The 16,172-nt window shown below is 48.8% G+C and overlaps 1 protein-coding gene across 3 annotated transcripts in view; it reads right to left on the reverse strand.

The window, feature by feature from the left end:
• Positions 1 to 833: 833 nt before the first annotated feature.
• TUT1 (terminal uridylyl transferase 1, U6 snRNA-specific) overlaps positions 834 to 16,172 on the reverse strand; it is a 39,177-nt gene continuing 23,838 nt past the window's right edge. For all 3 annotated transcript variants that reach the window (XM_030220240.1, XM_030220239.1, XM_030220242.1), the window contains exons 9-10: positions 2,759 to 2,851; positions 834 to 2,129 (exon numbers count right to left, since the gene is read on the reverse strand). In XM_030220240.1, coding sequence (XP_030076100.1) covers positions 1,063 to 2,129; positions 2,759 to 2,851 — 1,160 coding nt within the window. In that variant the 3' untranslated portion in view covers positions 834 to 1,062. The remainder of the gene's footprint in view (positions 2,130 to 2,758; positions 2,852 to 16,172) is intronic.

A 16,172-nucleotide genomic window follows, 5' to 3' on the forward strand; every position in this document is an offset into this window, starting at 1 on the left:
ACAATAATGTATCTCTGCTTGTAACTATATGTTAAATAATGACACACAGTAACTTTGAGCAGAGCCACACATAAAAATATAAAACACAGCCACATGATATTAACTTTTAACCAGTTTGTGAAAAACATATTTATAACAAAAATTGTTTAAAATCTCCCTAGGCAGTAATATATACGACACTAGAGTACAATAATAATAAATCAGACAACAACCAATTCTAACAGGAAATGAATGTAAAGTCAAACCAGTATTGGACATGGCTACCCAAGAGAAAGGTGAAAGACAAGATCATCATCAATTCTGTCAGCTGAAATCAAGATCAGGAGAAGCTATGTTGGACTGGCCAACTGAATTACACACTTTGCTAGAAGAAGATAATGGGTTCCAATTTTAATTTTTAATCAATGGCCAGGATCCTCTATCTGCAACTACAACTTGTGGGTGTCCAGCTATGGCTGAGTTACCATTAAAAAAAAAAAAAACAAAGCCAGGATCAAGCCAGCCAATCAAAACTAGCTTCACTGCTAGGGGAAGAGAAATGTACAAGGGCCAGTTTTGTCTGAAGCAAGAACTAGCAAGAGTTTAAAAAAATATATATGCCCCTATATAAAAGATACTCTGAAGTACCAGAGGCCTCATTACAGCACACAGCAAGTTTCATGTGAACAAATCAGCACAACTGTCCCAGCATTCAGTGCAGTTCTCAGAGACAATGCAAACTGTTAAAGCAGCCATTCCAAACCCAGTCCTTGAGGCACACCTAGTCCCATTGGGCTTTCAGGATACCCACAATAAACATTCATAAAGTTAGATCTGCTTGGGATGGAGGCAATGCATGCAAATCTATCTCATGCAAATTCATTGTGGATATCCTGAAAACCCAATGGAACTAGGTGTGCCCTGAGGACTAGACTGGTAATGGCTGTGTTAAACACACACCCATATCTGACCAAACACCCCACTCCACATCACTGCAGCACAGACCCCAGCAGTAATGATTTCCCCAGGGGCTAAAATTCACACAAGCACATGTCCTCCACAGGGTAAAAATCCGTTCCCTGCCTATGGTGATTCTCTCTCTCCAGCAGGGCTGTCCAAGGTATGTTTCTGGATGTATTTCATTACTGTCTTAGGCAGGAAGACTTGCAGGAAATGAAAGAAGTCCTGGAAAAGAGCGACAGGCTCCTGGAGAGGGGTAAAATACAAACTTGTTCTGCAGTCCTGGCTAGTGGCCCCAGTACTGACAATGCTTACTCTAAATGTCAGTAAGGGTTGTGCTGGCCCACTTCCATGTTCCTGCTGTGCAATGGCTTCTGTTACCTCAGCTTCCACCTGCAAAGAGTCGACATCCTGGGAGAGGTTAGGAGCAGCACTGCGCCGAAGTTCACGACGCATTTTCCGTCGCCCTAGCCAGACTCTGTGGCAGATGGTGCAGTGCCAGCTCACCCTCTCTTCTTTGGAACTCTCTGCTTCCAATCGTGGTCTTTTACTATCCGGTACTGATGTGCCTTCCTCTGCCAGGGTACGTTTTGCTCCAACACAAGGCTCCTCTTCCTGAAGTACAGCCTGTTCAGCATTGGCCATATTCTCATCATCCTCATCCAGAGAAACACTGCACTTTAGCACATCCTGCAGCACAAACTGCAAAGCTGTGCAGACTTTCTGAAAGCAGAACTGCTGCATACCCTCTGTACCACACAAGTTCCTGCGCTGTACCTCTGTTAGAACTAGGAGAGGGGAGGGAAGGTAGATCACCAGCCCATCTCCTGCAGCAGGACCTTCTTCGGTGGTGGAGATCTCTGTGTTGTCCCCTCGCTGGAAGAGCCTAACCAGCCCCCAGGTCTTGCCCTTGTTGGACTTGCGTTGGTACTGGAGACTGCGGCAATACTTAGCTGCATCTCGACAGCGGTTCTGGAAGCGCAGAGCTATTTTCTCACTCACATTCCCTGCCACATTGTGGCTCAGCTCAAAGGGGTCCTGAATATTGAGGGCTCCCAGTTTCAGCATACAGCTGGTTTCTGAAGCCATGATATCCGTCAGTGGCAAAGCCAGGCCCTCTCGTAGCGAGATCACAGTGCTGACAAAGTCAAAATCAGCAAAGACATGGAAAAATTCAGCAAGGAGGGAGCCTGCAGAAGAAAACAGAGGCAGGATCACACCATTTCTAGAACTGCCACAATGACTCACACTAACGGTTTAGTCATCCCGACATTTTGTCTTTCACCTTTGAATTAATATATAAATAACAATAAATAATAATAACATACTGCCTACAAAAGCTATCAAAGTGGTGTACATTTGTACTATACTCTTCTATACCTCAAGCCACAGGTACTTTCGATTTGAGATTTAAATATTACTTTGTAACTCATTTTAAGCCCAGATTTGGAAAACAAGTAAGCTAGTTATACATAAGATAGGGTTATTAGGCTGTATCTAATGAATATGAGATAAATCTGTACACAGTGGAGGTACTGAGCATGCAGATTTCATATATATATATATATTAGAGGTAACCTGAAAACTGATTTTGATTGTGACCCTCAACGGTTATTAGTGAACACAACCCACCCAGGGAAAGTATGGAAGGAAAAGTTTCATATGGCGTTCACCCCCTTTCAGATTTTAATCCTTGGAAATATCCATGTATTCAGCTGTGCAAGCTCCATAGAGTTTCGGCAGTAAGCCTAAGTTTGAATACCATAGCCTCCATTGGCTCAAAATCATCAAAATTCCATATCCCATTCCCAACACTCACGCAGATTCTCCAAGTTACAGCTGGGCTCCACCTTGGAAGAGTCTCTAGGGAAACTGCAGTCCCAACCATCTATAATAGCTTTCTCCCCTTCATCTGCAGGAAAGAGAGGAGAGAAAGGGTTAATCCTTCACCTAATAATCTGTGGCAGCCTGGTCCTCAAAAGCCCCTTCCTACTACTAATATTTTTTTTTTGTAACCTTTGCTTCCCTTAGCATTCTCAACATACCAGTCCAATACATATGGGTGTTATGGATCAACTGACCAGCAGGTGGAAATAGAAAAACATAGAATGTGCCCTGCTGTGTAAGGCTAGCCAGCAGCTGCACCAGCACTTTAGTATTTTTCAATCGCCAGCAACTCCTAAGTTGAGCAGAGGGGCATCTAAGAAAGAGACTCTAGGATCTCATGGAGGACCACCTCCTCCCCAAATCATCCATGGTCATCCTTGCCTGGCTTCTCTCCACATTAAACAAACCAAAACAAAGTTAGAGGACAGGCACAGTTGCTGTTGGGACTCTGTGGCAAGACGACAGTTCTGTTTTAGCCTTTAGTCCTCAGCCCTTTGCAGGGAAGTAAGTCTTCCTTCAACTCCTCAGCACGCGTCTATGGCCTGCAGGCTGGCGCTCATGTTTCAGCTTGTGGCGTCGGTGGCCACAAGGATTGTGGTGTCTGCGGAAGCAGTGAAACACAGTTCTAAATGTGGGGCCCGTGTAGTTGCCATGAGAATAGGCCAGAACCAATGGCCGGACCTGAATAGCCAAGAAGGACTGGACACAGGATTGTGCAGACTGGAGCTATTACATAATGATGAATACCAGAGACATTTATGAAAAGACAAGAATCTTTGAAATCAGTTTAAGAGAACCATATGGCTGTACTGATGAAGGCCTGTAGGAGTTAGTGAACCCAGAGCATTCCAAATGGTAACATAGTAAGTTCTTCTGGATAGGAATAAGTGAATGATACATACCTGTAGCAGGTGTTCTCCGAGGACAGCAGGCTGATTGTTCTCACGACTGGGTGACGTCCGCGGCAGCCCCCACCAACCGGAAAAAGCTTCGCGGGACGGTCGGCACGCAGGGCACGCCCACCGCGCATGCGCGGCCGTCTTCCCGCCCGTGCGCGACCGCTCCCGCCAGTTGAATGACTAGCAAAAGAAGGATGAAACACACAACTCCAAAGGGGAGGAGGGAGGGTAGGTGAGAACAATCAGCCTGCTGTCCTCAGAGAACACCTGCTACAGGTATGTATCATTCACTTTCTCCGAGGACAAGCAGGCTGCTTGTTCTCACGACTGGGGTATCCCTAGCTCTCAGGCTCACTCAAAACAAGAACCCAGGTCAATTGAACCTCGCAACGGCGAGGGTACAACAGAAAATTGACCTACGAAGAACAACTAACTGAGAGTGCAGCCTGACCAGAATAAATTCGGGTCCTGGAGGGTGGAGTTGGATTTACACCCCAAACAGATTCTGCAGCACCGACTGCCCGAACAGACTGTCGCGTCGGGTATCCTGCTGGAGGCAGTAATGTGATGTGAATGTGTGGACAGATGACCACGTCGCAGCCTTGCAAATCTCTTCAATAGTGGCTGACTTCAAGTGGGCCACCGACGCTGCCATGGCTCTAACACTATGAGCCGTGACATGACCCTCAAGAGTCAGCCCAGTCTGGGCGTAAGTGAAGGAAATGCAATCTGCTAGCCAATTGGAGATGGTGCGTTTCCCGACAGCGACCCCTAGCCTGTTAGGGTCGAAAGAAATAAACAATTGGGCGGACTGTCTGTGGGGCTGTGTCCGCTCCAAGTAGAAGGCCAATGCTCTCTTGCAGTCCAATGTGTGCAACTGACGTTCAGCAGGGCGGGTATGCGGCCTGGGGAAAAATGTTGGCAAGACAATTGACTGGTTAAGATGGAACTCCGACACCACCTTCGGCAGGAACTTTGGGTGGGTGCGGAGCACTACTCTGTTATGATGAAATTTGGTATATGGAGCGTGAGCTACTAGGGCTTGAAGCTCACTGACCCTACGAGCTGAAGTAACTGCCACCAAGAAAATGACCTTCCAGGTCAAGTACTTCAGATGGCAGGTATTCAGTGGCTCAAAAGGAGGTTTCATCAGCTGGGTGAGGACGACGTTGAGATCCCATGACACTGTGGGAGGCTTGATAGGGGGCTTTGACAAGAGCAAGCCTCTCATGAATCGAACTACTAAAGGCTTTCCAGAGATGGCTTTACCTTCCACACGATAATGGTAAGCACTAATCGCACTAAGGTGATTCCTTACTGAGTTGGTCTTGAGACCAGACTCTGATAAGTGCAGAAGGTATTCAAGCAGGTTCTGTGCAGGACAAGAACGAGGTTCTAGGGCCTGGCTCTCACACCAAACGACAAACCTCCTCCACTTGAAAAAGTAACTCTTTTTAGTGGAATCCTTCCTAGAGGCAACCAAGACACGGGAGACACCCTCAGACAGACCCAACGCAGCGAAGTCTACGCCCTCAACATCCAGGCCGTGAGAGCCAGGGATTGAAGGTTGGGGTGCAGCAACGCTCCGTCGTTCTGCGAGATGAGAGTCGGAAAACACTCCAATCTCCACGGTTCTTCGGAGGACAACTCCAGAAGAGGAAACCAGATCTGACGAGGCCAAAAGGGCGCGATCAGAATCATGGTGCCACGGTCTTGCTTGAGCTTCAGTAAGGTCTTCCCCACCAAAGGTATGGGAGGATAAGCATACAGGAGGCCGGTCCCCCAATGAAGGAGAAAGGCATCTGACGCTAGCCTGCCGTGTGTCTGAAGTCTGGAACAGAACAGAGGCAGCTTGTGGTTGGTCCGAGAGGCGAAAAGGTCCACCGAGGGGGTGCCCCACTCTCGGAAGATCTTGCGTACCACTCTGGAATGGAGCGACCACTCGTGCGGTTGCATGACTCTGCTCAGTCTGTCGGCCAGACTGTTGTTTACGCCTGCCAGGTACGTGGCTTGGAGAAGCATGCCGAACCGGCACGCCCAACGCCACATCCCGACGGCTTCCTGACAGAGGGGGCGAGATCCGGTGCCCCCCTGCTTGTTGACGTAATACATTGCAACCCGATTGTCTGTCCGAATTTGGATAATTTGGTAGGACAGCCGATCTCTGAAAGCCTTCAGTGCGTTCCAGATCGCTCGGAGCTCCAGGAGGTTGATCTGCAGATCCTTTTCCTGGAGGGACCACAGACCCTGGGTGTGAAGCCCATCGACATGAGCTCCCCACCCCAGGCGAGACGCATCCGTCATCAGCACTTTCGTGGGCTGCGGAATTTGGAATGGACGTCCCAGGGTCAAATTGGTCCGGATGGTCCACCAGAGCAGTGAAGTGCGGCAACTGGTGGAGAGGCGGATGACATCTTCTAGATTCCCGGTGGCTTGGAACCACTGGGAAGCTAGGGTCCATTGAGCAGATCTCATGTGAAGACGAGCCATGGGAGTCACATGAACTGTGGAGGCCATATGACCCAGAAGTCTCAACATCTGCCGAGCTGTGACCTGCTGAGACGCTCTGGTCTGCGAGGCCAGGGCCAGGAGATTGGTGGCCCTCGCTTCGGGAAGGTAGGCCTGAGCCGTCTGGGCATTCAGCAGAGCTCCTATGAATTCCAGAGACTGTGTTGGCTGGAGATGGGACTTTGGGTAATTTATCACAAACCCCAGCAGCTCCAGAAGTCGAGTAGTGCACTGCATAGACCGGAGGGCTCCCGCCTCCGAGGTGTTCTTGACCAGCCAATCGTCGAGATATGGGAACACGTGCACTCCCAGCTTGCGTAGGTAGGCCGCTACCACCACGAGGCACTTTGTAAACACTCGTGGGGCAGAGGCGAGCCCAAAGGGCAGCACACAATACTGAAAGTGCCGTGCGCCCAGGCGGAATCTGAGATACTGTCTGTGAGCTGGCAGTATCGGGATGTGAGTGTATGCGTCCTTTAAATCCAGGGAACATAGCCAATCGTTTTTCTGGATCATTGGCAGAAGGGTGCCCAAGGAAAGCATCCTGAACTTTTCTTTGACCAGGAATTTGTTCAGGCCTCTCAGGTCTAGGATGGGACGCATCCCCCCTGTTTTCTTTTCCACAAGGAAGTACCTGGAATAGAATCCCTCCCCTTCCTGCCCGGGTGGTACGGGCTCGACCGCATTGGCGCTGAGAAGGGCGGAGAGTTCCTCTGCAAGTACCTGCTTGTGATGGGAGCTGAAAGATTGAGCTCCCGGAGGACAATTTGGAGGCAGGGAGGCCAAATTCAGGGCGTATCCACACCGCACTATTTGGAGAACCCACTGGTCGGAGGTTATGAGAGGCCACCTTTGGTGAAAAAATGTTAACCTCCCCCCGACCGGCAGATCGTCCGGTACGGACACTTTGAGGGCGGCTATGTTCCCGTGGATCCAGTCAAAAGCCCGTCCCCGGCTTTTGCTGTGGAGGCGCAGGGGGCTGCTTAGGCGCACGCTGTTGACGAGAACGAGCGCGCTGGGTCTGTCCCTGTGCCTGACGAGGCCTTCGGGCCGGCTGGTTGTACCTACGCTTTGCAAAAGAATAGGGTGCAGCCTGCCGGGCCCGGGAAAAACGTCCACCTGCTGAGGTGGATGCTGAAGGCGCCCGGTGGGAGAGCTTGTCGAGGGCGGTTTCCCGCTGATGCAGTTGGTCCACCAGCTGCTCGACCTTCTCACCAAAAATGTTCTCCCCCCCGGCAAGGGACGTCGGCCAGCCTCTGCTGGGTGCGGTTGTCCAGGTCCGAGGCACGCAGCCATGAGAGCCTGCGCATCACGATACCTTGGGCCGCAGCATGAGACGCCACGTCACAGGTGTCATAGATACCCCTGGACAGGAACTTTCTGCACGCCTTCAGCTGCCTGACCACCCCCTGATAAGGCCTGGACTGCTCCGGCGGGAGCTTATCGACCAGGTCCGCCAGCTGCTTCACATTGTTCCGCATGTGGATGCTCATATAGAGCTGGTATGACTGGATGCGGGTCACGAGCATGGAGGATTGGTAGGCCTTCCTCCCAAACGAGTCCAGAGTGCGAGACTCCCGCCCCGGGGGCGCCGAGGCGGTATCCCTCGAACTCCGTGCCCTCTTGAGAGCAGAATCCACGACCGCCGAGTCATGGGGCAATTGTGGCCGCATTAACTCTGGGTCAGAGTGGATCCTGTACTGGGACTCTGCTTTCTTGGGAATGGTGGGATTAGTTAACGGTCGCATCCAGTTCCGAAGCAGTGTCTCCTTGAGGACATTGTGCAGAGGTACCGTGGAGGACTCTCTAGGTGGTGATGGATAGTCGAGGACCTCGAGCATCTCGGCCCTTCCACAGAGACCACGGGGAAGTGAATGCTGATAGACATATCCCGCACAAAGGAGGCAAAGGAGAGACTCTCAGGAGGCGAGAGCTTCCTCTCCGGTGAAGGCGTGGGGTCCGAGGGAAGGCCCGTAGACTCCTCTGAGGAGAAATATCTAGGGTCCTCCTCTTCCCCCCACGAGGCCTCATCCTCGGTATCGGACATAAGCTCATGCAGCTGAGTCCTGAACCGGGCCCGGCTCGACGTCGAGGCACCGAGGCCTCGGTGTCGTCGAGCGGTGGACTCCCGCGCCGGCGGGGACGAAGCTCCCTCCATCGACGTCGACGGGGACTCCACCTGCGTGGCGGTCGAGACCGGCGCCGCAAGCGGCGGCGGTGTCGACGGCCCCGGCGCCGGGCTAGAGCTCGCCGGCGCCACAGTCATCGGCGCCAAGGGCGCAAGCACCCCCGGCGCCGGCACAGCCTGGCGCATCAGCCCTTCCAGGATCCCTGGAAGGATGGCTCTGAGGCACTCGTCCAGGCCCGCTGCCGGGAAAGGCGGTGGGGCCGGTAGGGGTGTCGGCGCCAGAAGCTGATGGGGGCCAGGAGACGGCACCGACGTGCCGGAACCCTGACGCATCGGTACCTCCACAACCGACGGGGACCTCTCCTCTCGACGTGGACGCTTCGGCGTCGCCTCCTCTCCGATGTCCGGATGCACCGAGGGCGACCGGTGACGGCGCTTCTTATCCTTCTTGCGATGCACGTCACCGGCGCCGGGAGGTATGGAGGAGGAGGAGGACGATCCCCCTCGGTCTCGAGGAGCCGGGTCAGACAGGGTTCGGTCCCGTGGACCACGGGCTGAGGGAGTGACCGGTGCCGACTGCCCGCGCGGCCTCTCACCTCTACCCTCACCGGAGGACCGGTGGGCCGACGGGACCTGTTCTCCTGGGGTCGATGCCATCGGTGCCGATGTCTCGGGCATCGATACCGGTACCGAAGGACCGGGCGTCGATACCGATGCCGTCGAGGTCGATGTCGAGGGGCCGGCGCAAGTTCCAAAAAGACGGTCCCGTAGAACTTGCCTCGCAACCTGAGTCCGTTTCCGGAGACCGAGACACAGGGGACACGACTTGAGATTGTGCTCCGGCCCGAGGCACTGGAGGCACCAAGCGTGGGTGTTGGTCTGCGAGATCGGCCGGCCGCACCGACCACACTTTTTAAATCCACTCGGGACCTTCGAGGACATCGACGGAAAAATCGCGTCGGCGAAGTCAAAGTCGTCGATGGTGGCGGAAATCACACCTCGAAAAAGGGGAAAACGACCGTGCGGCCACTAGGCCGCAACGCGGCGTCCCCGCTAGAAGGGAGGGAAAAGGGGAGCGCATGCTCCACACGCTCAGGTTTTTTTTTTTTTTTAAAGAAAACCGGGCGGTGTCCAAAACAAATAGAAACGAAAAAAATAAACGATTCGCGTAAACACGATCGACTTTCCGGCGGCTGAGAATAGAGAGAGCGGCAAAGCACGACTCTCTCCAGACGCGGAAAAAAAGGAACTGGCGGGAGCGGTCGCGCACGGTTGGTGGGGGCTGCCGCGGACGTCACCCAGTCGTGAGAACAAGCAGCCTGCTTGTCCTCGGAGAATGCATACGTACATCTATCATTAAGAGACAGAATTTTAGAATTTGTATTTTGTGTAACATTCTTTCTGTCCATCTTTAAGTTGATAAAGAGGGAACTAGAAAACTCTAGTTGAAACGACAGGATATAGTTAGCTAATCACAAGAAGTCAGGAATTAAGAGATTAGGAATTAACTGTAGCTACGAGTTGTACATGACACTAAATAAGACAGTGGGCTAGATTGTTCTGGGACAAGGGTGGGATGGATGACTAGATCAGATATGATAGGTGACAGCAGACAGATAGGCATATGAGGAGGGAGGGAGGGAATGGAAAAACAGAACTATAATTAAGGGAACCGCCCTTAGGTCTGGGGGGGGGGGGGGGGGGTCTATCTTCCCAGGCTAAGTCAGCTAGGAGAGGTCCTCGCCTTCTAATCTTTCTTTTCTTATGGTTCAGTAGCTGCTTGCAGTGGATTTTCCCTAAGTCATTTTAATAATGACTTATGGACTTTTCTTTTAGGAAGCTGTCAAAACCTTTTTTAAAATCCACTAAGCTAACTGCTTTTACTACATTCTCTGGCAACGAATTCCAGAGTTTAAATACACATTGAATGAAGAAATATTTTCTCCAATTCGTTTTTAATTTACTACTTTGTAGCTTCATTGTGTGCCCCCTAGTCCTAGTATTTTTGCATAAACAAGCGATTCACACCTACCTGTTCCAGTCCACTCATTATTTTATAGACCTCTATCATATCTCCTTCAGCCGTCTCTTCTCCAAGCTGAAGAGCCCTAGCCACTTCAGCCTTTCCTCATAGGGAAGTCATCCCATTCCCTTTATCATTTTCATCGCCTTTTTCTGTACCTTTTCTAATTCGACTATATCTTTTTTTGAGATGTGGTGACCAGAATTACACACAATATTTGAGGTGCGGTCACATCATGGAATAATATAAAGGCATTATAACGTCCTCATTTTTGTTTTCCATTCCTTTCCTAATAATACCTAACATTCTATTTGCTTTCCTAGCCACCGTACACAGAGCAGAGGGTTTCAACGTATCATGAACGATGATCCCTAGATTTCTTTCCTGGTCGTTGACTCCTAACGTGGAACCATGCATTACGTAGCTATAGTTCTGGTTCCTCTTTCCCATATGCATCACTTTGCACTTGCTCACATTAAATGTCATCTGCAATTTGGATGCCCAGTCTCCTACTCTCATAAGGTCCTCTTGTAATTATTCACAATCATCTCGCGATTTAACAACTTTGAATAATTTGTATCATCAGCAAATTTAATTACCTCACTAGTTACTCCCATCTCTAGATCACTTATAAATATGTTAAAAAGCAATGATCCCAGCATAGACCCCTGGGGATCCCTACTATCTACCCTTCTCCATTGAGAATACTGACCATTTAACCCCACTCCCTGTTTTCTATCTTTTAACCAGTTTTCAATCCACAATAGTACACTACCTCATATCCCACGACTCTCCAATTTCCTCTGGAGTCTTTCACAAAGTACTTTGTCAAATGCTTTTTGAAAATCCAGATACACAATAATCAACTGGCTCACCTTGTTTGTTCCACATGTGTGTTCACCCCTTCAAAGATATGTAATAGATTAGTGAGGCAAGATTTCCCTTCACTAAATCCATGTTGGCTTTGTCTCATTAATCCATGCTTTTGAATATGCTCTGTAATTTTGTTCTTTATAATAGTCTCTACCATTTTGCCTGGCACCAACATCAGGCTCACCGGTCTATAATTTCCCAGATCACCTCTGGAACCTTTAAAAGAAAAAAAAAAATCAGCATTACACTGGTCTCCTTCCAATCTTCTGGTACCATGCTTGATTTTAAAGATAAATTACATATTACTAACAATAGTTCTGCAAGTTCATTTTTCAATTCCATCAGTACTCTGGGATGAATACCATCCAGTCCAGGTGATTTGCTACTCTTCAATTTATCAAAATTGTGCCATTACATCTGCCAAGTTTATAGAGATTTTATTCAGTTTCTCCGACTCATCAAAATTTGAATATCTTTTCTGGCACCGGTATCTCTCCCAAATCTTCCTCGGTGAAGATTGAAGCAAAGAATTCATTTAATCTCTCCGCTATGGCTTTGTATTCTCCGAGTGCCCCTTTTACCCCTCGGTCATCTAGTGGTCCAACTGATTCTTTCGCCAGCTTCTTGCTTTTAATATACCTAAAAAAAATTTTTACTATATGTTTTTGCCTCCAACGCAATCTTTTTTTTTTCAAAGTCACTCTTTGTCTTCCTTATCAGCGCTCTGCATTTGACTTGCCATTCCTTATGCTGTTTCTTATCATTTTCAGTCAGATCCTTCATCCATTTTCTGAAGGATTTTCTTTTAACTCTAATAGCTTCCTTCACCTCATTTTTTAACCATGCCGGCTGTTTGGTCTTTCCTTCCTCCTTTTTTTTTTTTTTTTTACACGGAATATATTTGGCTTGGGCTTCCAGAATGGTATTTTTGAATAGCATCCACACCTGATGTAAATTTTTGACCTTCGCAGCTGCTCCTCTTTCACCGTTCTTCTTATTTTATCACAGTCTCCTTTTTGAAAGTTAAATGCTACCTGTTCCTCCGATCCCATTCCTACTCACCTTCTTAACACCATCTCTCCTGCTCTCACCCCTTTTATCTGTCATATCCTCAATCTTTCACTTTCCACTGCAACAATTTCCTGATGCCTTCAAACATGCTGTGGTCACACCACTCCTTAAGAAGCCTTCACTTGACCCTACCTGTCCTTCCAACTATCGACCCATCTCCCTCCTCCCCTTCAAGATACTTGAACGTGCTGTTCACCGCCGCTGCCTTGACTTTCTTTCATTGCAATCTGTTCTTGACCCACTCCAATCTGGCTTTCGCCCTCTTCATTCAACTGAAACTGCACTTACAAAAGTTTCCAATGACCTGTTACTGGCCAAATCCAAAGGTCTCTATTCTATCCTCATCCTTCTCGATCTATCCACTGCTTTTGACACTGTTGATCACAGCTTACTCCTTGATATGTTGTCTTCACTTGGATTCCAGGGCTCTGATCTTTCCTGGTTCTCCTCCTACCTCTCGCTTCGCACCTTTAGTGTACACTCTGGTGGATCCTCTTCCACTTCTATCCCACTACCAATCGGTGTACCTCAGGGTTCTGTTCTCGGTCCTCTCCTGTTCTCCATCTACACTTCTTCCCTTGGCTCTCTGATATCATCCCATGGCTTTCAATAGCATCGCTATGCTGACGACTCCCAGATCTACCTCTCTACCCCCAAAATCTCATCCAGCATCCCAGACCAATGTATCAGCCTGCCTATCCGATATTGCTGCCTGGATGTATCAATGTCATCTGAAAATTAACATAGCCAAAACTGAGCTTCTCATCTTTCCCCCTAAACCCACCTCTCCTCTCCCCCCTTTCTCTATTTCTGTGGACGGCACTCTCATTCTCCCTGTCTCATCAGCTCGTAACCTTGGGGTCATCTTCGACTCCTCTCTCTCCTTCTCTGCTCACATTCAGCAGATTGCCAAAACCTGTCGTTTCTTTCTCTATAATATCAGCAAAATCCGTCCCTTCCTCTCTGAGCACTCTATCAGAACCCTTATCCACACTCTTATCACTTCTCGCCTAGATTATTCCAACCTGCTTCTCACTGGCCTCCCACATAGCCATCTCCCTCCTCTTCAATCAGTCCAAAACTCTGCTGCGTGACTCATTTTCTGCCAGAGTCGCTATGCTCACATTAGCCTTCTCCTCAAGTCACTTCACTGGCTCCCTATCTGTTTCTGCATTCAATTCAAACTTCTCTTACTGACCTATAAGTGCACTCACTCTACCGCTCCCCAGTACCTCTCCTCTTTCCCTACGTCCCCACTCGGGTACTCTGTTCTGTGGATAAATCTCTCTTGTCTGTCCCCTTCTCCTCTACTGCTAATTCCAGACTCCATTCCATTTATCTCGCTGCACCTCACGCTTGGAATAGATTTCCTGAGCCTGTATGTCTAGCCCCGTCTTTGGCCATTTTCAAATCCAGGCTAAAAGCCCACCTCTTTAACACTGTTTTTGACTCCTAACCACTATTCACTTGCCCTGTACCATTTTATCCCCAACACTTGAATGCCCTTACCTCTTAGTTGTTCTGTCTGTGTGCCTGTCCTATTTAGATTGTGAGCTCTTTGAGCAGGGACTGTCTTTTTCATGTATAGTGTACAGCGCTGCGTATGCCTTGTAGCGCTATAGAAATGATAAGTAGTAGTAGTAATGTATTGGAATTCCTGTGTGTATTTACTCCAAAGCCAGTATCAAATCTGATCATATTATGATCACTGTTGTCAAGCGGCTCCGTCACCATTACCTCCTGCATCAGATCATGCACTCCATGAAGGACTAGGTCTAGAATTTTTCCTCCTCTTGTTCGCTCCTGTACCAGCTGTTCCATAAAGCAGTCCTTGATTTTGTCACGGAATTTTACCTCCATAGCACACCCTGATGTTATATTTACCCAGTCAATCTGAAGGTTATTGAAATCACCTATTATTATTGTGTTCCCCAGTTTGTTAGCCTCCCTTCTGATAATATTTCTACATCCATCTGTTCATCCTTGAAAATAAAGAGAAATCTTGCTGAATTGACAACCGGTTGTGTGAGAATTATTTGGGTAAAATTTCCCCATCACAGAGATAGTGTGAAGAGAGAGTATCCTCACAGTGAGTGTTCAGGTAGGCTGGTCCTGTCTGGAACACCCACCAGGCAGTGTGCCTCCTGTTGCATCTCAGATAATAACAGCAGTGTGAGGGGAAGGCTCTGGCACTGCCTTAGGGCATGAATCCTTGCTGTAGGACGCATCTGGGTTGGCCAAGTCTGCCTATAGTTCACTGACAGAAACCATGAAAACTGCAGATTTTTTTCCTCCACATGCCTTCCCAAGAGGCATCTGCCTGTTTCAGAGGCATTTTTGCGGGACCCCAGCATCTCAGCACTGCAGGATGTGTCAGATCTGGAGGCTTCTGGATCTCTTTTCTTACCAGAATTTGTTCTTTTGCTCCATTGGAACTATTTAAATATTCACTAAGCAGCCAGGATAAGCCCCTCTCCTTGAGCCCTTCTCTGGAGGTTCCTTCTGCTAAGGGGTCCTAGACAGAACTTGAAGTCTTGGGACATGGCTCTCTTTAAGTCTCACCTGTTGGACCAGGCCCTCTTAGTGTTTCAGTCTCTCCTAGAAAGAAAAACTGAGGAGGAGGAGGAAAAGTTTCCTTCAGAAGAGGGAGATGATCCTAACTGCTACAGCTGTTTTTCAAAGAAGAGCTATCTATATTGATCACCAAGTCCCTGGAGGTGCCTAATAATGTTCCTTCAAGACAGGAGGCAGTACCCCTAATCCCTCTATTATGGATGGGGCTAGGAAGCTTCCCAGATCCTTCTCTACCTATCATGCTATCGACAGTTTTGTACAAGTGGAATGGAGCTCTCCAGAATTGGGACTCTGAGTGGCTAAGCCATGGCAAGGTTGTATCCCCTGGTTCCCGAGGAAAAGCAGAATAATAAGCAGCCAAAAGGTGGATGCCCTGGTTACAGCAGTCACAAAGATGATTAGTATTTCAAGGGAAGTAGAGCCCTGAAAAATCTTCAGGACCATGAGAGAGAGTGCTCAAACAGTTCTTTGATGTTTCTGCCTTAGGTCTTCAAATGCCCATGCAGCTCCTTTGTGGTCAGGGCGTATCTCAGCTGGGTGCAGCAGACCAATGCCTCTGGGGACCTGGATAGAGACTGCTTCTCTGGAAGCAAGACTAGCCTATTTGCAAATGCTTTTCATAGATCTGCTTCAAGTTTTAGCTTGTCTCATGGTTCTCTGTGATGGCTAGTCATCTCCTTTGGCTGCGGAACTGGGCGTCTGTCTCTAAAGATTGCCTCAGCTGACAGATTCCTATCCCCATCCATAACAGAGGGCTGGGGGCTACCGCCTGCTGTCCTAAGGAAGGCACAATGTTAAGCACCTCCAGAGACTTTGTGATCAACAGAGATAGCTCTTCTTTGCAAAACAACTGGCGCACTTAGGATCATCTCCCTCTTCTGTAGGTAAACTCTTCTTTGGAGATCTTGAAAAGTTGGTTAAAGATTTAGAAGATTTCAAGACCTAAGTCTACAGCTTACTCCTCTCTTTCTATGCAGTTTTGGTTCAAGGCTCCAGTGTTCACCAGGTCGCTCAGGTTACTAGTTGCAGCATTTTGGTTTCAGCCCAGAAACCTTTCCTTTTAAGGGGACAAGATGTTCAACTCAGGGAAATAGTTAGTCTAATGTCTCCTACACCTCTCAATTCCACCAGGCAGGTCCATTCCTCAGAGTAATAGGTCGGAGGCAGATTGTCCAATTTTTTCAAGGAATGGACCCCAACAACATCCAACCAATGGGTTCTAGATGTAGTGAAGACCAGCTACAAGTTTGCGTTTGCCTGCTTTATCATA

This window comes from Microcaecilia unicolor, chromosome 11, assembly GCF_901765095.1.
Source record: "Microcaecilia unicolor chromosome 11, aMicUni1.1, whole genome shotgun sequence".
NCBI lineage: Eukaryota > Metazoa > Chordata > Amphibia > Gymnophiona > Siphonopidae > Microcaecilia > Microcaecilia unicolor.